Source organism: Heteronotia binoei, chromosome 3 (genome assembly GCF_032191835.1).
Source record: "Heteronotia binoei isolate CCM8104 ecotype False Entrance Well chromosome 3, APGP_CSIRO_Hbin_v1, whole genome shotgun sequence".
NCBI lineage: Eukaryota > Metazoa > Chordata > Lepidosauria > Squamata > Gekkonidae > Heteronotia > Heteronotia binoei.
The window spans coordinates 24,765,927-24,792,689 of NC_083225.1; the positions used below are offsets into that span (position 1 = coordinate 24,765,927).

General features: G+C 42.3%; 1 protein-coding gene across 1 annotated transcript in view; it reads right to left on the reverse strand.

Moving 5' to 3' along the window:
* The window catches only part of MYCBP2 (MYC binding protein 2), a 218,300-nt gene extending 196,044 nt beyond the window's left edge, over positions 1-22,256 (reverse strand). The window contains exons 1-2 of the mRNA XM_060233596.1: positions 21,995-22,256; positions 860-935 (exon numbers count right to left, since the gene is read on the reverse strand). Coding sequence (XP_060089579.1) covers positions 860-935; positions 21,995-22,215 — 297 coding nt within the window. The 5' untranslated portion in view covers positions 22,216-22,256. The remainder of the gene's footprint in view (positions 1-859; positions 936-21,994) is intronic.
* Positions 22,257-26,763: the final 4,507 nt, after the last annotated feature.

Genomic DNA, 26,763 nt, shown 5'->3' on the forward strand with positions numbered 1-26,763 from the left:
TCCTAAAATTCTGCTTTTGAGCTGGAAGGGGGCTCCCCAGAAACAGCATGAATGTGACAGCTGCAGAACTATCGTCAAGGGAGGGGAAAAGTAGCAATCATATCCCTCCCCACTGTGCATGGATCTTTTACATAGAATTCAACCCATATTTTTAAAAGGGGTGTGCATGAACTAATTACTACCGTTTATCAATTTGATAGTTGACCACCAAAGTGGATACTCTCAGCACAACACATACAAAGATGACAGCTGAATTTATATCTACCATGCAATGGTATTTAGTGTTTAACAGCTGAGATTAGGTTTTGCATTGGACACCAGCAAAATTCAAATCCAGCCAGATGCCATCTATTTTCAAAGTTCAAACACAGGCCAAATTTCACAGTGAAAAGATAAAAAATGTAAAGAATTTTTGTTTCAGTTAACAGTTAGACAAGATTAATGAATGCCTGTTTGAACTTATTTTAAGGGCAAAATTAAAAGAGAGAGACTGTTGAGATATTTTAATGATGCTTGATTTTGTGAATTGATGTTCTATGCATTCAGTTCTGTATACTGTTTAAATGTGATGCAGTTTGCACACAGACAGAGCAAAATAATACCTTTTGATGTGACAAAATAAGACTTGAGCACATGCAACATGAGGACTATACTTCCAGGGGGGAATGGAATGGACTTTAAAATATGCACACACAAAAATCAGTTGTCTTGAACATATTCCATTTTTCAAGCTATGGCTATTAAGCAGCTAGCATTTCCCCCTCTCTATTAACGCTCTGCTTCAAAACGCTACATTTGAACTCCAGTTGAAATGATCCAATATTATATCTATAGAAGGGTAAGATAAAACATGATTTACCTTGCTTCTTGTTTTCATTTTCAATTTATTCTTTTGCTTTCTTTTTAATTTCTTCTTATTTAACATTTTTTTACATCTGGTATAAAAAGAAATATAAACGTTACTTCACAATAAAGACACATACAATAGACACATACAATAGGTTTCATGGCCTTCAGATCCCATTTCTCCATACATAGCAGAAACAAAAGTATCCAATGCTCCCTACAAAGCTATTAAAATAAAGCCTCAAACAAAAGCACAAAATAAAGTCATATATCACTGCTAGTTCCCAAGATAGGGATTTCACGTAAAATATGCTTCCGAATGTTGCAGAAAAACTCTGAGTTGGCCCCTTTATGAAAACAACACTTGAAATTTGCAAGTCATTCATACTCTGTTTGAAGCACTTAAAATCACTTATTGCCTATAAGCTTTGTAGAATTTAGCTGCTTGAAGAGTATTTTAGGTCAGAAGAGTTTACCCACTGATGGACCTCCTGATGGCACTCGGGGTTTTTTGGCCACTGTGTGACACAGAGTGTTGGACTGGATGGGTCACTGGCCTGATCCAACATGGTTCTTATCTAAGGAGATCTCAGGTGGAAGAGGAGCAAAACATATTAGCAAAAAAGATGTTTTGCTTAACTGAAGATGATAAACTTTAAGATAGTGAGATTTCTCATCAGATATTATCTGAGTCCAGCCTGACATCTACGGGAAATGGACATCAGCCAACAAGGGAGTCCATATGCACTAGCAGGTGCAGAGAAAGATGTCAAAAGAAGAGTAATAGGCAAGATATTTATCTGAGATAAGTATGTGAGAAAAGAAGGGTTCTCATGGCTATATAAACCTCAAGTTTTTTCTCACATTTTGCTGCCATGTCAGAGCTGAGGTGCCAGTCAATTTCCTCCTAGAGGTCTCTAACAGGTATGTGCTGACAGCACTTAGAAAAATTTTCTGAGAGTATGAGATGTAGCCTCTAAAATGCTTAACAGTCTTAGAATTTAGAAGGTACAGAAAATTATAAGCGTCTCTAACAAATAAAGCATAGTGTGTAAGTTTTGTTATCTATAACTGGAAGTTGTTTTGCTTTTCTATAAGTAGCTTGGATATGGAGAAAAATAAAATATTATCAGTTGTTTATGAAACAGTGTGACTGTCTCATGTATTAGATGCTGGGAAAGAGTTTTGTTTTGGGAAACGGTGGTCAGGGAAAAAAAAGTGTCTATGACATAAAATAAAATAAAATATAAAGGGAAAATTCCCCAACACTGTATTTGGTTATTCTTTTCACCCCACTCTCAACAGGGTTAATAAGTACTTGAAGTAAACCTTCAACATTTTGTCTGGCACATTCCAATAACAAATACCTCATCATTTCCAGGTTTGCTACAACCCTCGGTATAAACGGTTGATAGGATGCAAAAAAGGTCTCCGATACATTTGGACAACAGAAAAAAAATAAATTTTAGACCATCTGGAAAAAACTGGCATTCAATATTCATATTTCTCAGTCTCACTATCGTTAATATAGAAACAGTTAGGCAGATGATATGATTACATTTCATTTTCTTGTTGCCTAATACATCATACCAAAAAAGAATGATCACATTCCCATAACTTTGTCTTTACACCCTAGAATCTTCAGATTCCAAAGAGCTGATTTTAATGAAGAAATCATACAGTAGAAAGAGAACAGTCCTCTCAATCACTTTTTAACCCATTTTCCTCTTGGAGGCTGCAAACATTAAGAAAACTTCCCATAAATGACCTGAAATTTTTTGAGAGACTTTTTAAAGCTATAAGGATACTTTTCAGTTATCGCTAAAGAGTGCACTCCTGAGACTTAAAAAATGGCTGAAATCTCCACTGGTCTCTACATTGCAGTGGGAGAAGAAGGGATTATTAATATATTTAATTCTCATCATGGCCTAATCTGTGGATATTTAAATCTGGAGACTGGGGCCATGAACACACAAGATAAAACTTTCTTACAAAACAGGAAAAAATCCCGAGGCTTGCAGAAAAATCTGAAATTTAAAGAAAAGAAATACAGAGGGGATTAACCTTCCTCAAAAAAAACCCCAGAAGCAGCACCTGTAGCTTTAAGAAATCAATGCCTTGTCAGTGGTCGTTAAAAGTTATTGCTAGGAAACCACAACAGTATTGCCAGCCTTAAAGCCTTGGTTTCTGTGAGTAGAAGACAGGGCCCTTCCCAGACCAGCAGCAACCACCAGGTGACTAGCTACCATCCAGCTTCCATGACTCACCCAAGTCTGGCTGCTTGCTACTGTTCCAACAGCAGCCACCCAGTGAAAGCCACTATGCTGTAGTGGTTAATGATTCAGACTAGGATCTGATTTGAGACTTGAATCTCCATTCTGCCATGGTAGCTCACTGGGTGACCTTAGGCCAGTCACACACACTCATCCTCATGTGCCCCACAGGATTTATGTAACGATAAAATGGAGGAGAAAGAGGTAAACTCCCTTGGGTCTTTATGAGGGAGAAAAGTAGAGTATAAATTAAGTAAATTAGTAATATAGAATAGATGAAGTTTGATGGGAAGAAATAAAATGTTGGTGGGGTAGTGGGAAGGAGAAAAGGAAGACAAGAAATATGAGGATACTGGGGATGACAGGAGAAAGAAAAGATCTTTCTGAAGGACAGGCTGCCAGGTAGAGGGAAAGAAGGAAGTTGAAGATGGGATGGGCTAATAAAGGTAGGTAGGTAGGCAGGTGGGAGGGAGGGAGAGCTTTCAGGAAAGGGAAAAAAGAAATAGTAGGGGGAGGGGAAATGAGATGCCACCCACATTTGCTAACAGTCCCTGTTTGTCATTATTTAATTGCAAAAACTGATCTAATAGGATTTCATAAGAACATAAGAGAAGCCATGTTGGATTAGGCCAATGGCCCATTCAGTCCAACACTCTGTGTCACACAATGGTCAAAAATTTTTTATATATACACACGCACACACACAGATATATATGTACACACACGCTGTGGCTAATAGCCACTGATGGACCTCTGCTCCATATTTTTATCTAACCCCCTCTTGAAGCTAGCTATGCTTGTAGCCGCCACCTCCTGTGGCAGTGAATTCCACATGTTAATCACCCTTTGGATGAAGAAGTACCTCCTTTTATCCGTTCTAACCTGACTGCTCAGCAATTTCATTGAATGCCCACGAGTTCTTGTTTTGTGAGAAAGGGAGAAAAGTACTTCTTTCTCTACCTTCTCCATCCCATGCATTATCTTGTAAACCTCTATCATGTCACCCCGCAGTCAACGTTTCGCCAAGCTAAAGAGCCCCAAGCGTTTTAACCTTTCTTCATAGGGAAAGTGTTCCAAACCTTTAATCATTCTAGTTGCCCTTTTCTGCACTTTTTCCAATGTTATGATATCCTTTTAGAGGTGCGGTGACCAGAATTGTACACAGTATTCCAAATGAGACCGCACCATCAATTTATACAGGGGCATTATGATACTGGCTGATTTCCCAGCATGGCGTTGGCCTTTTTTATTGCAATCGTACACTGTCTTGACATTTTCAGTGACTTATCTACCACGACCCCAAGATCTCTCTCTTGGTCAGTCTCTGCCAGTTCACGCCCCATCAAACTGTATTTGTAGCTGGGATTCTTGGCCCCAATGTGCATTACTTTGCACTTGGCCACATTGAACCTCATCTGCCATGTTGATGCCCACTCACCCAGCCTCAACAGATCCCTTTGGAGTTCCTCACAATCGTCTTTGGTTCTCACCACCCTGAACAATTTAGTGTCATCCGCAAACTTAGCCACTTCAGTGCTTACTCTCAACTCCAAATCATTTATGAACAAGTTAAAGAGCACGGGACCCAGTACTGAGCCCTGCGGCACTCCACTGCTTACCATCCTCCACTGCGAAGACTGCCCATTTATACTCACTCTCTGTTCCTATTAATTAGCCAGTTTTTGATCCACAAGAGGGCCTGTCCTTTTACTCCATGACTCTCGAGCTTACTAAGGAGCCTTTGATGAGGAATTTTATCAAAAGCTTTCTGGAAGTCAAGGTAAACAATATCTATCGGGTCTCCTTTGTCCACATGTTTGTTCACTCCCTCAAAGAAATGTAACAGGTTAGTGAGGCAAGATCTTCCTTTAAAGAACCCATGCTGAGTCTTCCTCAATAACTCGTGTTTATCAATGTGCCTACTCATTCTGTCTTTGATAATGGTTCTACCAACTTTCCTGGTATTGAAGTCAGACTGACGGGCCTGTAGTTTCCTGGATCTCCTCTGGAACCCTTTTTAAAGATGGGGGTGACATTTGCTACCTTCCAGTCCTCAGGAACGGAGGCAGATTTCAATGAAAGATTACATATTTTTGTCAAAAGATCCACAAGTTCATCTTTCTTTCTTTCTTTCTTTCTTTCTTTCTTTCTTTCTTTCTTTCTTTCTTTCTTTCTTTCTTTCTTTCTTTCTTTCTTTCTTTCTTTCTTTCTTTCTTTCTTTCTTTCTTTCTTTCTTTCTTTCTTTCTTTCTTTCTTTCTTTCTTTCTTTCTCCAAAGGCCATATACACACTAAGCAGAGCTCACATACACACTAAGCAGAACAACACTGATTCCCATGAGTCTTCATAGAAAAAGACCTCATGAGCAATCATCCATTTAGGGTATGGAAGTACACAGTTTAAAAAATTCTTGTACCTTTTAAATATGTGCATTAGCAAACCCTTAAAAAATTCCTTTCTGTGATAACGAATTGGATACAGCAAGGGCTTTTCCCCTGGAGGAATACAGTGGAACAGAATTCGAGAACCTCTTCATGGAAACAAAATTATCAAAAAATGTTTAAAGTTCATGAGGGACACCCTTGTTATTCTCCTTCCTTTCCTTTGCAGAAAAAAAAGCCCTGGATATAGTTAATCAAAGATTAATCACAGGCTCACTGTCAGAAGCTGCCAGAAACAAAGGCAATCTTCAGCCTTCTTTTGTCCTACTACAGTACAGCAAAACAAAAACAAAAAAGTGCTCTTGTTGGTTTTATCAGATTGTAGTTAATCTACCAATTAAAGTTTGCATCCCTATCCATTACTCCCTTTTGTGATGTCCTTTGCAGTGCTAAGTATTTGCAACACTCTCTGATTACATAACAATGGTATCAAGCTCTGCTTAAAAGATCTATCCAGATCATGGCACTGTCTGGTTGGTGGACTGTAGTCAATTTTTTTTTAATACTACAAAAAACCCAATACTCCAGCATTAGCATCACTATTAAAGAGCACGTACTTCAAATGTATAATCTGCATGAACACCTAGTACTATTTTAAAAGCATGGAAAGAAAAATGGTCCTATAAACTCAATAAGCATACACAACTTGTGACCCTATCAACAACCAGTTAAGCACTAAAGCAGAAGAAGAATGTAAATATCACTGCAGAAAACAACAAGAGATAACTAGACAGAGAAGGATTTCCCAGCCACCATGAGACTCCAACAAAGAGACTACACAGAGAATGATTTAAAAACTAATGCATCCTTATTCAATAATGATTTTTAAAGTTTCCCACCCTCCTCATCCAAAACAAGCTCTCAGGCAGCTTGTAATAGCCATTAAAGACAAGGAGTATCTTTAAAGCAACAGGAAAGGACACAGTCAACAAAAATCCTAAGCAAATGACCAGGCACTGAAATCTTAGAAGCTTGACACGAGGTGGATAGACAAGGGGAGGCTGCTCTGTAATCAGCATGACACAACTGGAAAGCCCTCTCTTGAAGTGCTCATCTCATCTCCAATACCAGAAGAAAATGGGAGCAGGACTTTAAGAGACCGGCATCTATAATAAGCAGACAATCATTTAGCTGGGAGAGACAGAAGGCAAAAGAAGGGGATGGCAAAAGATGAGATGGCTGGACAGCGTTACTCATGTAACAAACATGAATTTGAGCAGACTTCAGAGGATAGTGGAAGACAGGAGGGCCTGGCGTGACTTTGTCCATGGGGTCGCAAAGAGTCGGACGCGACTGTGCAACTGAGCAACAACATTTAGGTATGCCTCCACTCTCAGACACTCCTTCGTATCAGCATTGATCTGAAGCCTTAAAAGTTACAGCAATGACTGGTAGACACGACAGTTGTTACTTCCCTTTCCTACCACAACCCTTTGTCCTTCAAAGCTGTTCTCAGGGGCAGGGACAGAATTGTTCAGGAATGGCACAAAATACAGAAGAAACAAGAGGAAATCCACAGACAACTGCCCCTCCTTCTCACCCTTGCTGAAACTGTTATGTAAAAGGAACAAATGCTCACCCAGAATTTCTGTTGGCTCCTTTCCTACAGCAAAGTTCACATGCACCATCTTGAACCGTTGGTAGTCACAATGCTGAAAAAAGGGCCAGAAATTTTAGGGCTTGTTGACATGGATTCAAGGGGCTTTGATGTTGTTTTTACGGACAAATAAAGACCTTTTGCTAAGAAGAGAGCCGGGAAAAGTGAGAGTTCTCCAGGCAAGAAGTGCAAAGTCAGGGAGAGCTAAGCTATGTTTTGTATTTTTCAAGATGTTAAAGTTTTTTTCCTAACAGCACTTTTTTTCTGGAATTCATGGGACAGAAAGGGGGAGAGTAAAAGGGAGTAAAGTAGCTTGAGTAGCAATGGCTTTTCCCATTGCTGGTTCTTCTCCCATCAAATGAAACCCTACTTGCCATGTCAGTAGACTTAGACTATCATAGTGACATGGCAGCAATCCAGTTCCAGACATTCTTGGATGAGAGATCATCTGACGTTACTCCAGCCTGGGGGTTTGAGACTGAAATTGTCTTAACAATTTGGTGAATTACCTGTGATAGGAGAGAACGTGGTGCTCTTGAAAGCTACTAAGAGACCTCGAAGAACCCATAATATCAGGACTGGAACTAGGAGTAATACATTGTGAAGAAACTATTGCTTTTGCCATGGAGTTCTGCAGAATGTCACCCATTCATATCTACATTCAACTCTCAGGAATGGGCCACCTAGATACTTGGGATAAGGCATCACCAGATGAGAAGAAGCGTAATTTCTCCTTTTCATCCGATGCAGGTGTGACAGTGGAAACTGAATCTGTGTGTGGAGTCAGTGATGGCATGAATTAAGTTACTAAACAGAAGCAAGGCGAGATAGGGTACTACTATGAAATTTGCCACACCAATGGAGGTAATGATCAATCAGCTGCGCTCCCTCTAAAAGGTCACATTTCCTGCTTGAGGTCTGCATACTGAACACTATGTATGCACAGGAAGCATTTGCAACTCAAAGCACTTGAAGAACTTGGGCTGGCATACCGGCTTTTGACCTCTTATAAAAAGAAGGATCTTGCCATAGTCACCCATGTTACATACAGATCTAATTACTATTAATGTGTTATCTTTGAAAATTTCAAGTTGTCAAATGCAGCCTCTGCAACTACATTATTAATTCAGGCATACAATCACGACAGTATCTCTGCAGTGCTCTTCCAGACACAATTCAGAGTGCTGGTGTTAACCTTTAAAACCCTAAAAGCAAGGGGACCAGAGGAAATAGCGGGGGAGGGGGCTCTTTCCATGATGTTACAGAAAGGAAAAACAAAGAAGTGTTCTGCAGATGGAAATCCTTCTGCAAGTGGAAAACCGCTGATGCATGTACACCCAAGCCTGTCCTACTTGTTCTGACTTCTGTTTTATCACTGCTGGTTGTTTTAGGCTGAGTTCTTTCTAAAAGTGGTTATGGCTTTTTTGTTATTCTGTGATTGTTGTTTGTTACTGTAAACCACGATAAGATGTGCTTAAAGATGAGGTAGCCCCAAGTGAGAAGAGATGCAAAAGGTGTTTTAAGTGAGAAGGGAAACTGGCAAAGGGGATCGACAGAAGGAAGGTAATGATGGTAAATACAAACTTAAAGCAATTTGGATGGATCCAGGTGGGCAGCCGTGCTGGTCTGAAACAGCAGAACAAAGCAGGAGTCAAGTTGCAACTTTAAGACCAAGAAAGTTTTATTCAGAATGTAAGCTTTCTGATGAAGTATGCCAGGTTTGATTCCCCACTCCTCCACTTGCACCTGCTGGAATGGCCTTGGGTCAGCCATAGCTTTCACAGGAGTTGTCCTTGAAAGGGCAGCTGCTGTGAAAGCTCTCTTAGCCCCACCTACCTCACAGGGTGTCTGTTGTGGGGAGGGGGGAAGGTAAAGGAGATTGTGACCACTCTGAGATTCTGAGATTCAGAGTAAAGGGCAGGATATAAATCCAATATCATCATCATCTTCTTTTACCGAAAGCTTACATTCTGAATAAAACGTTGTTGGTCTTAAAGGTGCCACTTGACTCCTGCTTTGTTTTAAGGCAATGTGAGAATTGACATTTGTATCATAAGTTTAGGTTCTTTCAGTAATCTAACAGTAGTGGATTTATGAGCAGGGAAACACAAAACAGGACATGTTTTGATGGAGCAGAAATGTAAATTTGGAAGATGAAGATGAAAGTCTGGAAGATGAAGGTTGCTTTTTCAGGACACTGGATGGGTCATGGGCACACGATGCAAGTACAGCAGTATGATTCAACTCCTCTCCACACAGTTGGCAGGCAGAGATTCTTATTACAAAACTTCAAATCACTGAACTATATAAAACTTCTTTAAGTCTCCTGAAACGGAATCTTTTGTATATGTTAAAATGTAAGCTTTACGGTAAAGATTCAGCTTATGAGAATCTTGTTGATCATACTGTATCTATATGATACAGCCTCTTGCTCTCCTAAAAGTCTGCTGACAGCAAATTAAATTCCTGTTTCCCTGTTCGTATTTTAGCATTTACCTTTGAAATTTCCAAATTTTAGACAGAAAAGCAGGTGTTAAATATTACATCATATAATAGCAATTTCCCCTCAGTGATGCACAGTGTTTATTTCCTATATCAATAAATATTAATCAGAAGCCTCACTGTTAGACTCCCCCCCCCCCAGTTTCTGTATATAACCTGGACAAATTATCTACCTGTAACAAAATGTGATACATATGAATATAAATACTTAAAAGTTTTTCAGCACTGCATTATCAAACCAAACTGCAATCATGAGGGGAACGAGTGATTTTCCTAGCTTCCTTTCCAAGAACTCTTAATTCAAAATATTTCAACATCAGGTATACTTCCCCACTCCTTTCTAAATAATTATTACTGTATTGCAGGTATAGGCTGTCTTCCTCACTGAAATTCAAGGTAGATTGCACAGTAAAGGTTGATGCAATCAACAAAATGAGACATTTAATAAGCAATGTACTCAGATTAACAAAATCTGAAACAAGCAAAGTATATTAGATATGATAGAGAATACAGATACAATGGAGAAAAACAGTATTATGTCAGTAGAAAACAATGCAGTGACAGCAAGATGATATATAAAGCAAACAGATACTGTATGTGCTATACATAAAGGAAACATGCTATATGTGAAGTCTCATTCACTTCATAAAAGCAAGTTGCTGAACCATTCCATTGTAGTATAGTCCTACTGCATTTACAGAAATAACTTCCTGGAAAATTGTTTTACATAGGCTGGTGAGTGACAGAAGCCTCGGAGCCTTCCTTCCCCCACCCCTGAATTTAGAATTTTTTTTATTAATAAAAGTTACATTTCAAGATATGTAAAAAGAAACCATCGGGACAACAAAAAATTAAAAAAAAATACCAATTCAAAGAGAGACCCAATTTCAATTCTCGCTAATATGCAGAAATCCTCATATATTTTCATAGATAACTCTAGCCATTTTCTCCACCCACACAAAAAGGGAGGAGAGTTCTTCTCCTTCCATCCAAGAACAGTGCTTGGCCTGGTCAAAGTGTGGCAGAGGGAGAGTAAGCAGTCCAGGGAACCCGGGAGAAATGGCCCACGGCTCCCTTCACCTGGCCGATGGAGGCCAGCAAGCAAACCTTCAAGGGATCCTGTGGGAAGAGAGCAACTGAACTGCAACTAACCCTTCTAACCTCCAACATGTAATGTGGACCCCATAAAGACAAGTCTTTTCTGGACTTCTCTCCCCCACCCCACTGATAGGAAGAACTGTTTTCACCCTCTGTCCCAAGGAAGGGATTGGGTCAAAGAAAAAGTCAGCGATCGTCACCCGGAGCTAGTAAACTCTCCCCCAAAACTGGAATCCTTTAGAGGGAAGCTCCAAGAGACAGGGTGGTGGTCAGCTGTTGCCATCTGGAATCCTTTAGAGGGAAGCTCCAAGAGACAGGGTGGTGGTCAACTGTTGCCATCCGTTAGGTCCTGCCTGACTGCCTTTTCATTAGTTAGGGTTTTCCCCCCCTTGGTTATGTAGTAAGTAACCTCCTCAGACAAGCCTCTGCAAAGTGTGGGCCACAACACAGAATTCCCATGTACAGTTAGCTGCTGATTTTGCCTATTTGCAGAGCATCTCCTATAAAAAGCCCTGACCAGATGAGGTAAGTTGCCATGACAGAGAATAGGAGCAGCAGTCATGCAAGTATAGCAAAATTCACTTACTAAATAAGCCTAATGAACTCAGCATGACTTGCTCCTAAGGAAACATGCTTGGGATCAGCTAGTTAATCTGTTAACAAATGACTTCTACTACTATAATAGAAGTCATTTGTTATCAGATTAACTAGCTGTCAACTGCTAGTTAATCTAAAAATTTGTTTTTGCCTGTCTCCTTTATAAAGTTTATATCTCTGCTACCTGTGATTACATTTTACGACGAACACAGCCTGGACCGACAAGGTCTCATATATGTCAAATCTAGCCCCCAAAACAAATGAGTTTGACACTCCTGGTTTAGACAGAAAAACCCTCATACAGTAATAGCTAGTAGAGCTGCAAGCAAATTTGGAGACTAAATTCAGGTGGGGTAGTAGTGTTGGTCTGATACATCAGAACAAAGTTTGAGTCCAGCAGTACTTTGTTCATTTGGATATGAAGTTGAACTTTATAAAACTGAAAATACTGAACATTTTCAACAACATTCAACACCATTAAACACATAGCATATTGCCATTATCATTTGCATTTTGCTCTTGTCCAGCTTTGGCTGGTGTCAGCTGCATCCATTCCTGGGTCAGTCATATCTAAGTGCCACATTCCATGCCTCAGTTACATCTAGAGTGGACTACTGCAATGCACTTTACTTGCAGCAACCCTTGAAAAGCATTCAGAAACTGCAGCTAGTGCAGAATGCTGTGCCTCAACTGCTGGTCAGGGCCAACAGCATATGACTCCCAATACTAAAGCCATTACACTGGCTACCAACCCACTCATGAGCCCAATTTAAGGTATTGGTTTGACCTCTATATGGCATGAAACCAGTCCAGGATATCTGAAGGACCATCTTCTCCCAGCTGTTCCAGCCCATAATAACATAAGAATGTAAGAGAAGCCGTATTGCAGGGGTGGCCAACAGTAGCTCTCCATATGTTTTTTGCCTACAACTCCCATCAGCCCCAGCCAGCATGGCCAATGGCTGGGGCTGATGGGAGTTGTAGGCAAAAAAAAATCTGGAGAGCTACAGTTGGCCACCCCTGCTCTATCATGTCACCGCTCAGTCAACGTTTCTGCAAGCTAAAAGCCCCAAGAGTTTTAACCTTTCTTCATAGAGAAAGTGTTCCAACCCTTTAACCATTCTAGTTGCCCTTTTCTGCACTTTTTCCCAATGCTATAATATCTTTTTTGAGGTGCAATGACAAGAATTATACACAGTATTCCAAATGAGACTGCACCACCAGTTTTTACAGGGGCATTATGATACTGGCTGATTGGTTTTCAATTCCCTTCCTAATAATTCCTAGCGTTGGCCTTTGTTGGCCATGAGTCAAGATCACAGGCAGAGGACCTCCTAACTGTTCCATCAACACAAGAAGCTTGTTTGGTATGTACACAAGAGGGGGCTTATTCTGTGGCAGCTCCACAGTTAGGCAACAACCTCCACAAGGATATGTGCCTGGCCCCCATTTTCAATCTTCAGCAGGCAGTTGAAGACCATTTTATTTAGGACTGTGCTTAATTAAAGCAGTCCTAAAATGTTATTTTAAATTTGGTTTTAAGTATTTGCAGGGCTTTTTTGTAGCAGGAACTGCTTTGCATATTAGGCCACACACCCCTGATGTAGCCAATCCTCCTGGAGTTTACAGTAGGCCCATACTAAGAGCCCTGTAAGCTCTTGGAGAACTGGCTACATTAGGGGTGTGTGGGCCTAATATGCAAAGGAGTTCTTGCTGCAAAAGAAGGCCTGAGTATTTGTATGTATTGTTTTATATAATTTATATAATTTATTTAGACTACCACCTTATGTTATGTAAGGAAGAAATGTAGCTAATAAATTCCCACTTGCCAATGAGTGTATGCATCTACTCCTTTCAGTTCCCACTGCACTGAACATAAAACTACACGTACGTTATGGGATTTCATCATAATACTGCAGCCTGTAGTGTTACAATTATATACTGCTGAAAGACAGGGTTGAACACAAATAACCTCTCTATATTAACAGTTGTATTACAACCTAACATTTGGATTAGTCTTTCTTCATTATTTGTTCTTCAGTAACCCCCAGTAGCATCTAGCATTACATTTCACTTCCATCAACTGCACAGTCCTATACAGAAGTATTCAAATCTTAGCGCACTGATTTAAATAGATTTAAAACTACACAGAATTTCACAAAGCCAACTTTATTTAGTTCAAGAATTTATTTTCTTTATTGGAAATAGAAATGGTGGTAAAATTTAAAGTGAGATTTATGAACAGCCAAACTCAGAAAATAAGACTGTGAGAGGTCTTCATTTCATTCTCTTCTCAACTTTGTTAGAAGCATCAGTAGAACAGGTATGAATTCAAACTTTCATAATATCCTTACATGATTATGAAGCCAAGAATCAAAATAAATTGCACATACAAACTGACAAACTTATTTATTATCAGTTAACTTATTTGTAGGTTTCTCACATCAATAAGCAAAAAGCTCAACAGTTTTATTTAAACAACATTCTTATCATTATAGCTGCAAAGTTCACTTACTAAATAAGCCTAATGAACTCAGCATGACTTGCTCCTAAGAAAACATGCTTGGGATCAGCTAGTTAATCTGTTAACAAATGACTTCTATTATTAGCAATGAAGTGTCATATACAATCTTCAATTAAATGGCAGTGATGTGGTATCAATAAATTAGAAGGCCCTTAACGAAATGCAAATCTTGAGACTAAAGAGTGAACGTGTTAAGCTTTTCTCTATTATTAACTCATGTAGTACTGTGCATTATCAGCAGAACTGCAGAGTTCCATAGTTTTCAGTAACTGAGCAATGCCTGAAACTGACATGGCTCTCTGCTCTTCCATTTATATCAGGGAGAAAGAGTATTTTCAAAGATTCATCTATTTATTTTATTTGATGCATCACTCAGAGGAGTCCAAGCAAGAGAAAAGTACAAGGAGTCAGCAATACCAAAGCCATGCACCCAGACTGCAAGATCACAATGCTTGGCCAACCTACAGATTGCACTCCTGAACCCAATATCTGCAGACGTTCTATATTCGCCAACATTTGAAAATAGCTTTCCAATTATAAATCCTAAAGCAAGGGTTTCCCAACATGATGCCGACATCTTTCTTGGCACCTACCAAGTGTTTTTAGAAAGTGGGTGGGGTCGGATGGAGCTTTTGCCCAGCAGGGCTTCTGACTGGCTATGCAGATTTTTACAAAGTCGCTTCACCAGCCGCTTGCCACTGTGGCCCAAGGATTCTCACTATGTGACTGGAGATAAGCACCGTGTATGCAAGAAAATACTTTAAACAATATGTTCATTATAAAAGGCATGCTCTTTAAAAGAGCTTCTACTTAAAACACTGAAGAGATACTATCACAGTTATGCATGATCTCACTACCTGATATTTTGTAGTTGGCTCTGCCCCTTGTGGCAGCCATTTTGTGATTACACCCACCACTCTGTGTCAGAACTCCATGTCCAAATTCCAAAGGTACCCACAAACATTGAGGACCCCTACCTTAAGGCATGGTTTAATACAACGACAATTCACAGTTTGCTGCTATGTGAACAACCTTTCCTCACAAGATCTGTCCCTTCCCTTGTACACGGCGAATTAGTTACTCCAGCATCACATTATATCCCAACTGGCCTGCTGTGTTTTGCAAGCTCTCTACAAACTAAGAGTCTAAACCACTGTTCCCTCTAATTTCCCCCCCTACTGAGCATAGCAGTTCACGTCCTGAGCAAATATAACTGATGTCATCTTAAAACTGGGAATCAGCGGTGCAAGACCCTGTGTGGCTCCACCATGCTGCTGAGCAGGGCTTCCTGTGTTAATGAATGGCCATTCAAGTACACAGCTTAGAGGGCACACTGGTTCAAACCAGGATCAAGACACTGTTTGCCACCCAGGTCTGCAGGAAAAGTGCAGCCAGTTTGGATATAATGGCAAAAATCCAATCCAATCCAAATACCTTTACTGGCATAGAAATAAAAGTACAGCATAGCAAATTTACATGGAGTTTCAGCAATAAAAACCAGTCAAACATCAGGAAGGGGAGCTAGTCTTTTGCTCCCTGATTGTTATGGCAGCCAAAAGGTACTTTGCAACCAGGTTTGTGATATGGGAACATTGGTCAGACTATTCTGATAAGGGATGTTGGCAAATCTCCTAGACAATACTGCTGCGGGTAGAACATTGAGTCTTGCTAACATAAAAGAGCGGGCTAACTGGGGTGAAGTAATCTGGGAAAAGTAGGCAGCAGGCAGCCCATGATCTGGGAAGATACCAAATGCTAAAGGGGAACAAGTTTTGTGTCCAGAAGAACAAAGGGACTGTTTCTCATGGCAAAAATGATTTATCATTAAAGCAGAAGTAATTAACTCATTCGTACGCAAGAGAAGGGAATTGGGGGACAGGAAAGCAGGGACTACATGAGTAAGTGTAATACTTTAAGGCTTGTTTCCATAGCAACAAGCCATGATTTCCCATAACTGAACCATGCATGATCCAGAGAAATTCAGCAGCAATGCAACCTTTGAAAATTTAAGCTTAGAGCGCATGTGAGTTGGCAATAACTTTTAAAAATACTTTTTAAGGAGTATTCCATTCATGATTCTTAAATACAATATTCCATAATGGAAAGGGGAGGTTAACTTTTTCCAAAAAATTCCAGTTTTGGAGGGAGAACTGAGGGATACCTAGATAAACAACTCTGAATTTTCTCCAACACATTAAATACAAATTCAGAGTAAACAGATTCCAGTTGAAGACGCAGAATTAGAAAGCAGAAAGAAAAGCAGGGGAAAAGTAGCTGCTAAAAACATTTAGAACTCATAAAAGAAATCAGAGGGAAAAATCTGTATATCTGCTCTAGACTAACACAATATATTAATCAAGCATGCCTCTTCATTAATTCGTGCAATTCCATATTACATTAAAATAAATATTCATGTTCAGAAACTATACAGAAGCATCACAGAAACAATCAAGGAGCCATGCACATAGCTTTTATATTAGAATGGCACCTCCTCAAGATGATGTCATCTTTGGCCATAAAAGTTATGAGTATATGAAGCTGCCTTATACCCAATATTATCTACTCTGCCTCACAACAGCTTTCTGGGGTCTCAGGCACCAAAAGCACATGTTATCTGAGACCCTTTTTAAAGTGGAGATGCCAGGGATCAAACCTGGCTGGCACTTTCAGCATGCACAGCAACAACTGGAGCACAGAGCCTCCTAACTTGGTAAGGAAAAGGGATACACAAACACACACACCTACCTCTCCTATCAGATTCATCTTGGAAACAAACAAATCCAGAATACTATGCTATTACTGAATCAATATTACAGACTTGGAAAGGCTGCAGAGCCTTTAATTGCCCAGCCCCTTTCCCCTTTTGAAATGAGAAAGTGATCACATCAGGATATGCTTGTAGTCAAGCCTTTGGACATTTGTCAAATCAAGCGACAAAACCATGCTCCTTTCAGGAACGTAAGTGTGTACTGCTCATAGAGAACAGCCACTTCTCAGCAGCAGAAAACTATGTCAGTGCTGAGATCGAGCAAAGACCTTCTAGTGCAAAGATCGTCCAGTACCATTTCATATTCATTCTCATTTTTAGTCACAAGCAAGAGCAGCACAAACACAAAAGGAGGACCTCTCCTTCAACTCACTTTGTGAGAAGACAACTAGGCAAGGAGAAAAAAGACGAAGATGACAACTAGGAACTTCTACATAGCAGCCCTGCCACTTCTGACTCAGGAACTAAATGCATAGCTTAGTAATTGAAAAGTGTCATCTTGCTTTGTCATTCATCTCTCTGCTCAGCAAGTGGCTACTGTCCTTCCTACTAGGTTCTGAACAGAAGCTGGGCACTGTACCTCTCTGCAGATGTCACAAGACACAAGCAAAGACTGGCTCCTCAGAGATGGGCGTATCCTGAACAGTTCCACTGCCTTAAGTCTTATTTAGAGCTTCTGTGAACTCCACTTCTCAGTCAAACACTAGGCCAGCCCTGCTACACAGCTCCTCATCTTGATCATAAAGGCATGCATGAACCTGCATCACCGTTTTTTCTGTTAACAAACCTGACCAAAACCAGGCTACTGGAATGGCATTACCTGCTCAAAAGGAGGACAGCAAGACACCTGACTTTCAAACCAGAGAATGAAAAACCCTACGAAGCAACACATACTATTCTAATTCTCAAATACAAAAAGATGACTGACAAATAATTTCAGATTACCAAAAATCACTCAAAAGAAGTTAAAATTACCATGGCACTTCAGGAGAAAGTCAATAAAGTACTATATACAGCCCCATACTATGCAAATTAAGACATTCCTTCCTGTGTAGATTACATTTATTTCAATAGTAAAGAAGTTTGTAGTTAGACATTAATGTATAGTTAGCCCAGCTACTTTAAAAAATTAAATTCAGATACCTGCCCAGCTGAACTACAGAAGGAACAGATAAATCATTATTTCTGTCTGCACTAGCTTGAAAGTTTACAATATGCTCCTGCAGGGCTTTTTTTGTAGAAAAAGTCCAGCAGGAACTCATTAGTATGCAAGGCCACACCTCTGGCATCATCAATATTTGCATACTAGGTCACACCTGACATCACCATTATTTGCATACTAGACCACACCTCTGAAATCACCATCATTTGCATACTAGGCCACACCTCTGACATCGCCATCATTTGCATACTAGGCCACAACTCTGACATCACCGAAAGTGCCATAATGTCTTTTTTGAGGTGTGGTAACAATTCTGGTCATCACACTTTAAAAAAAAATTCTAGCACTGGAAAAAGTCCAGAAATATATAGCCATATACAAAGCCATAAATATATAGCCATCCCAGAAAAAAAATCAAATTCCAACACACTACTTGATCACAAGAGCCAGCATGGTGTAGTGCTTAAAGAGAAACAAAGCAAATAGACAGGGGAAAAGACTGACTGACAGAGGGAGGGAGGGGGGAGGGGGAAAAGGCAAACATGGAAAAAGAAATATTGACAGAAAGAAAGAGTGGGGGAGTGGAAAATAAAGCAAATAGACAGAGAAAAAGAAAGACTGACAGAAAGAAAAAATGAATGAATGAAAGGGGGAGAAAGAAAGAAAAAGAGGGGGGATGGGGAAATAAGGCAAACAGGGAAAAAGAAATATTGACAGACAGGAAAGACAGAAAGAAAGAAAGAAAGAAAGTAAGTGGGGGAGTGGAAAATAAAGCAGACAGAGAAGAAGAAAGACTGACAGAAAGAAAAAATGAATGAATGAAAGGGGGGAGAAATAAAGTGACAAAAAGAAAAATAATGAATGAATGAAAGGGAGGGAGGGAGGGAGAGAGGGAGGGAGGGAGGGAAGGAGGGGGAGACAGTTGGAAACAAATAGAGAAAAAAAAGAAAAAAGGAAATAGGAAGAAAGGAAAAAGGAGGGAAGGAGTGAAAGAAAGGAGGAAAAAAACTAAAAAAAAGCAACTCCCCTGTAAAACTGCTGACTCCCAAGAAGCCCTGCAGATTCACCCTCAAGCCCCGCAGCCAGCTGGACGTTGGGAGGCCCTGCACAAGCACAGCTAGCCTCCCTGAACCCCACCGGACAGCAGGACATCTGGAGGCCCCCGTGCAAGCGCGGCTGGCCTCCCTGAATCCCGCCAGACAGCGGGACATTGTGAGGCCCCCTCACAACCGCAGCTGGCCTCCCTAAGCTCCGCCCAACACCCGGACGTCTGGAGGCCCCGCACAAGCATGGCTGGCCTCCCTGAACCCCACACCAATACCCGGACATCCGGAGGCCCCGCGCAAGCCCAGCTTGCCTCCCTGAGCCCTGCCCAACAGCAGGGGAAGCCGCCCAGGCTGAGCCAGAACGTCGAATGACCAAGCTGGAACGCTGCCCGGGCCAGCCAGAACAGCATTCCAGTGCGTTCCTGCTCAAAAAAAGCCCTGTGCTCCTGTATACCAGATCATCCACTTCCCTTGCAGTGCCACAACACACTGAATTTCAGCATCTCTCTAGTATCAGTGGTACCTTAAGTCAGAAAACAAACCATTCAAATGGATGGTGAACTTCCTCTTAATATCTTCCATTCCTAAATTAACAGCTGTTTAGGCACATAAAATATTAGCATCTCTTTATTCTCTTGTTTGACCACAGTCTCAATGAAGGCAACTACAGCCAGGGATGGATACTTCCATATCCTACAACATAACAAAACTATACCTCTACCTTTGCCAGATTATTCATGAGCCGCCTTACTTCCATTTTGTGGTATCTCCGTTCTCCTGTCTCCCACACCTATGTTGACGGCAAGTTCCTCAGAAGTAGAGGCCTACCTTTTTATTTCTGTTTATGTTGCTCTTTTTTATATAGAAAGTTTTTTATTCTCTAACGAACTATGTACATTGATAGGGCCACGTATATAAATAATATGCAAGTCACCTGACAGTAGCCGTCCCCATTACACTGTCATTCACTATGTTTGGCATGGCAGCAAATAAGAAGTAACTTAAGCAATTCCTATGGGTGCGGTTTACTGCCTAGTAATAAGAGTAAATATTTGACAACTACTCATCTGTTAATTGATAATTAAAATTTCAGATGTTCAGGAAATTCAGTGATAGTGTTATAATTGCAGTCTAACCTGGCATGACCTTACTCTAAAATAAACAGTTCATTCTCCAGTCTTCTGGTTTGGAAAATACTGCCATCTCTACACTGTTGAAGTAACAGATAAGCCATTTCTAGATGATCAGGTCCCTACAGGCAATGTGTCTGAATGCACTTTTTAAAAATTATCTGGTAAATACCTACCCTACAGCCCCTCAGTAGGCATTCATTCTAAAATAAGTATTTAAAAAATCCTAACTCATGCTATGGAAGCAAAAGCAGATATTCCCTTGTAACAATCTAAATGCAATACATTCTGTTATATATTTTGACACTTATTCCTCAACAGGTGTTGCTATGTGGGAAGGACTTGTATTGAATTAGCATCAAGGTCTCAGGCCTGAATTCAGAAGAATCCTTGCTACCTCATTCAACAGCAGGGGTGGAAGGCACTACTTCCCCTTAAGAAATGTTCAACAGCAGTTCCCAAAACACTCCCAATTCTAGCCTCTCCCCCACCACCAATCCACATGCATTAGAAAGTCACAGATTAAAATGTTATTAGGAAAGGATGGCAGCAGTGAAAAATACCGAAACGTTACCTTGTTAACTGGCATGAGGCTTGCTGATGAACACAATCTGCTTATGGTAGTACTGTAAAGACGCTGTCCGATACAGCACAAGGGGGGAAATTTTGCTTATTCCGAGATGTTTTGCTGCCTGCCTAGATGTTTCCATAGAATCTACAGGAAAGCAGCTGCTTCATGAAAGAGGCCCTTCCAAAACAAACAAAAAACCAGCCTCCTAACCAATGCTCCCTCTAAGCTGTGGAGTCCTGTGAGCAAAAATTCTACTTCATGAGCTACTGGTATTAAAGTTGTGAGTTACTGCATAAATTAGTTTGCTCTGGGGCCATTTTTCCTGAGTGAAGACCAAAAATGTGTGAGCCAGAGACTAAAAAACGGTGAGCTAGCTCACACTAACTCAGCTTAGAGGGAACACTGCTCCTAACCCAGATGTGCTTACCCCATGAGGTACAAAACCCCCTTCCTTTTGCCAGATGTTTAGATTCAACATGGATAAACAACAATACACCTCTCCTGGAGAGTCAAAGTTATCTGTTGTTGTTATAGCCTATTGGTGTTGCTGGCCCAAATGGAACAAAACCCAATTCTAAAGGAACTGCGCTCGCCCATAAGGAAAGGCAGTGACAAAGGTGTGGGCCCGGCAACGACAAAGGTGCGGGCCTGGACAGGATTCGACTCTGGAAGGCTGGAGATCTATAAAGGTAAAGGTAACACACACACAGAGGGCTTTTTTTGTAGCAGGATCTCCTTTGCATATCAGGCTACACCCCCCTGATGTAGTCACTCCTCCAAGAGCTTACAGAAGGCCCTGTAGGAAGAGCCCTTAAGGGTGTCAGCTTGCCCGATGTCAAGTGGGCCCCTGATAAAATGGGCCCCCTTAAACATTAGACAATACGTTAAAAATGTTAATGTCCTTTTAGTAGCTTGAAAATATAACAGAAGTTCCAATATTATTATTGCAATACAACTAAAATTTACATTGTATTTAGGTTTGCCAGTCTCCAAGTGGGGCCTGGGGATCTCCCGCTTTTACAACTAATCTCCAGCTAGCAGAGATCAACTCGCCTGGAGAAAATGCAATCTGTATTTACATTTTAATATCTACTGCATACTGACAGTAAAACGTACAATATATGTACACTGTAATTACATACATACATATTATACATACGTACATATATATTATACACACGCACAAAGATTTATTTCGCTAAAGTTTTAATTGTCCCTTTCTTCCACTTCTGTATTTTTTGTTGAAATTTTTATTTATTTCTTACCAAACCCAAACGATAGAGTTGTGGGTGGGCCCCCTTTGTCTCCCGGCAACCAACATTTTTAGACCCAGCCCGCCACTGTTCTCGGGTGCCGAAGGGACCCAGGGTCAGGACCTGGCCCCGCCACCCGCGGCAGGCTTGCCCCAGGCCGGGCGTGTGCGCAGCAGCAGCATCATTACCTGCCCGGGTGACCGGCCTGGTCCCGCTCGCTCAGCGCCGCCGCGGTGTAAATCCTCCGGTAGCGCTCGGCCAAGGCCCGGCCGGACAGGAGCAGCTGGTAGCGACCCCGGCACCCTCCGCCGCCGCCGCCGCCCGGGGAAGGAAGCCCTGAGGAGGCCACGGGATGCGGCGGCGGCAAGAGCAGCGCCCCGAAGCCGGCCGCACTCTCGCCGGGCCCCATGGCCACGCAGGGCTCGTCGCCGGTGCCGCTCGGGAAGAGGAAGAAGCCGCCGCCGCCGCCGCCGGCACCGGAGCCTGTACAGGACGAGGCGGCGGCGGAGGCTGCCGCGCTCATGGCCCCCGCCCCCACACGCTCCGCCCCGCGCCCGGACCCTTCCCTCAGCGCCTCAGCGGCCCAGCCATAGCGAGAGGGAAGGGGAAGGAGGCCCGCCGCCGCCTCGGCCGCCTCAGCCGGCAGCGCCTCGCTCACTGACTGACTGACAGGCGCTCGACCCTCCCCCTTTGGCTCTCGCGCGCACCCGCGCGGGAAGGGACTGGGGGGGGGGAGAAGGGATCGGAGCCCGCCGGACCCCGAGCGCGGGGCGCGCCGACGTCACGTCACCACGCGGGCGGGAGGGAGCGCGCGCTCTCTCTCTCTCTCGTTTCCTCCTTTTCTACCTAGCCTCCCCACACCCCTTCCGTGTGTCAAAGCGGCTGACAACGGGAGGCAACTGCGCCTGCGCGGCGAGGCCCCCCTTTTCTTTTTCCGCCCCTCGCCTCAAACATACACATTGTCCCTCCCTGAGGGAGCGCGGAGAGCGCATGCGCGTTGGTGGAGCTCTTTTCTTTCCTTCCCGTCCAATGTTTCTTGAGGGGAGTTTCTGGGAAGGCGGGAGGGAAGGAGGAGGGAGGCAGACGTAATAATAAATAGGAATGGTGACTAAATAGCAAATAGAGATTAGAACTGTGGCTGGTGTTTCTAATAATAATGGGTTTCGGTTCAAATCTCCAATTCCTGTAAGAAATATTGGGGGGGGAGGGGGTTGTTTTCTCTCAGCCCAGCCTACCTCGCAGAGTTGTTGTGAGGGGGGGGGAACTGGCGAAGGGGGGAAAGCTGTGTGTGGCCCTGGGGGGAATAGGGTTGCCACCTTTTAAAATGCCTTCCTTCCATCGGAAATAATGAAGGATAGGGGCACCTTCTTTGGGGGCTCGTAGAATTGGATGCCCTGATCCAATCCATTTCAAACTTGGAGGGCGTTTTGGGGAGAGGCACCAGATGCTACGCTGAAAATTTGGTGCCTCTACCTCAAAAGACAGCAACACCCCCAGCCCCAGATACCTGCAGATCAATTCTCCATTAAACCCTATGGGACTCGGTCTCCATAGGGAATAATGGAGTGTGTAGTAGGTAGTGTTCCCCCCCCCCTTTCTAATGAGCCTAAAGCGGGGGGGGGGCTCCAAACCGGGGGATCCCCTGCCTGGGGATTGGCAACCTTACTGAGGAAGCTTGGAGAAAGGGGCTAGATTTTTTAAAAAATGCGTCCAAATGGTATTTGAGGGAGAGAAAGGCGATGCCTACAATGGACAGGGAGAGCGAAGAAGGGACGCCTCGGGACTGAAATGCAAGGGAAGGCGTGGACTCTTCTGGCCAGGAGAGAATTACGCGGCGTGCCAGCGTTAAATTGTGTGCGAACCCTTTGCTGCATTAAACTCCCATTGATCTTAAATGCATTGCAAAGAGAGACCGGCAAAAGTAGAGGTGACGTCATCGCTGTAGTGTAAATATTGTGGGGGAAAGAATTCAACTTGCCCCAATTGTTAACGTGCTGAACTTTAGATCTCGGAAACGAAACAGGGTCGGCCCCGGTTAGTGTTGGGATGGGAGACCACCAAGGAAATAATAAGGTCGCTACGCAGAGGAAGGCGACGGGCAACCCACCTCTGGACGTCTCTTGCCTTGGAAACCATAAATGTGATGTGACCTGGCGGCATTTTTCACCTCCAAAGTGTTCATGTATCTAGAAAGGGAGAGCGGAGAGAAGAAGGGACTACCTTTGGGTACCACCTCGCACAAATCGGCTATCTGGTAAATCATTGCAGGGAAGCCTTCCTCCACATGCTGTCCACTTGACTCTGCTAAGTAAAGCAGTTGGGGAAAGATGATGTTGTAGTGACCCCTCTGGCCAGTAACGGTTTTACAGGAACTTTGTCGCACAATATACTTTGGGGGGTTTTTTAAAGGGAGAGACAAAAAAGCATCAACGTGTCAAACCCTATATTCTTTCAAACCATGTTCTTTAATAAGGCGATTGCTCTTTTTGAAAACGTTGTGAGAGCAACGTCACCCCAGAGTCGGAAATGACTGGTGCTTGCACAGGGGACCTTTCCTTTCCATGTGGATTCCAAACAGCCCTTCCTGTCTGAAGAAGTGTGCATGCACACAAAAGCTTATACCCAGAATTAAACTTCATATGAACATACATGAACATATGAAGCTGCCTTATACTGCATCAGACCCTGGGTCCATCAAAGTCAGTATTGTCTACTCAGACTGGCAGTGGCTCTCCAGGATCTCAAACTAAGGTTTTTCACGCCTATTTGCCTGGACCCTTTTTAGTTGGAGATGCCAGGGATTGAGCCTGGGACCTTCTGCTTACCAAGCAGATGCTCTACCACTGAGCCACTGTCCCTCCCCCTTTGTTGGTCTTAAAGGTGCTGCTGGACTTCAACTTTGTTCTCGTGCTTCCAGTATTCTGGAACAGGAGCAAGTTACAAAGAGATATGGTTCAGATTGAAACAAGGGGGGGGGGGTGTTGTAGCTATTGAAGGATAACGGATTTATTGAAGCATAAGCTTTGGTGATTGTCATTTCACTTCATTAGATGCATGAAATGAGTTCCCAGTCATCAGGCAAAGAGAAAGTGGTTCACAATCACTCACTGTTTCCTCTCTCCATCTTTGTTTGCCAGCTGAAGTTTCATTTCATGCATCGAACGAACACGCATTTCCAAAGCTGGCTTGACAAAAAAAAGATGGGTGCTTGTAAATGACCTCTGGAGAAAACTGGCCCCAGATATGACCCAGATATGTTGGTGCAAACAGATTGTGAGGAAACTGGTCTTGTCTGAAGAGTAAAAAGACTAACACTAAAAGGAACATGATGTAGTAATCTTGAGGAATGATGGTGACAGGAACAAATATCCTTACTGTTCTGAATGTCTAAAATAAACTTCCCAAAGGCCATTCAGTGACTAGCAGTTTCATACTCTGATTTTTATTTCCTGATGCCTGTTATTGTTTGGCATGCTGCTGCGTGCTTTAGTGACCTGAGCTAGTGAGCACTGACAGATATGCTGCTTCATCTTATACGTGTCAGCTGATGGCAGCCTTATTCTGAATTTCTGGATTTGGTTGGGGCTCTTTTCATGATTGGCAGCTGTCAAAACCCACGGTGAGTCATCTTGAAAATTAATTTCATTAAGTATTCCAAGACCACTTTAAGTAATAGTTGTTTTTCATATACTCCGTTGCAATACATGATATGGCTGTAGTTTAGCTTTTCTTGTTTATTTCTTTTTAAAGACACTTCTGGAGCTATATAGAACACAAGTGGAGAACTTGAGGGGGGCATCTCAATTCTTTCCTGCATCCCCCTCCTCATATTATTCTTTTATTCTTCCTGGCAGCTCTCCATGTTACTTTCTTCTCTCCTTCCCACCCACCCACTTCCCTACATTTATCTGCTTTCCCAAGCCTTTAGGTTTCCGGCCTTTCCTCTCCCCTTTATTTTTCTCCTTCCCACCTAACTACCCTTTTTCTGTTCTTCCCTTCTTCCTGCTTCTCCTCTCCCCTTTTGCTGCTTCCTTCCTTTCCTCCTTTACATGACTTTCACCTTTTACCATCTTCAGTCTCCATTTTGACTGATAGAAACCAAGTCTTGAAATAGGGTTGTGGTTACCGCAAAGATCTCAGTTAGCATTGATCTCTTTAAGCTGAGAGCCAACGTGTTATAGTAGTTGTACTGCCGGATTATGATCTGGGAGAGCCGGTTTCAAATCCCCACTTTTCCATGGAAGCATGCTAGATAACTTTGGGCCAGTCATATACTCTAAAAGAACTTACCTCACAACATTATTTTGAGGATAAAGTGGAAAAGGGAAGAATTGGAAAAAAGGTGGGGTGTAAATGAAGTAAATAAATGATTTTAAAGCCATTGCTTCTATTATTTGGGGGAGTTGACCACCTCATAGTTTTTGCTGTTTTGTTTTTGTTTTTTCAGTTTCAGGTTTTTCTGCAAAGCTGGGGCTCCCATCAAGTTTATAAATAGAGTTGCCAATCCCCAGTTGGGGGCAGGGGATCCCCAGGTTTGAAGGCCCTCCCCCTGCTTCAGAGTCATCAAAAAGCAGGGCGGGGGGGAGGTAGGGAAATATCACTCCATTATTCCCTATGGAGACTAATTCCCATAGGGTATAATAAAGAATAGAGCTGTAGGTATCTGGGGGGCCCTGTTTTTTGAGGTACAGGCATCAGATTTTCTGCATAGTATCTAGTGTCTCTCCTCAAAACACCCTCCAAGTTTCGAAAAGATTGGTTCAGGGGATCCAATTCTATGAGCCCCAAAAGAAGGTGCTCCTATCCATTATTTCCAATGGAGGAAAGGCATTTAAAAGGTGTGTGGTCCCTTAAAATGTGATGGCCACAACTCCCTTTGGAGTTCAGTTATGCTTGTCACAACCTTGCTCTGTGCTCCACCCCAAAGTCTCCTGACTCTACCCCCAAAGTCTCCTGA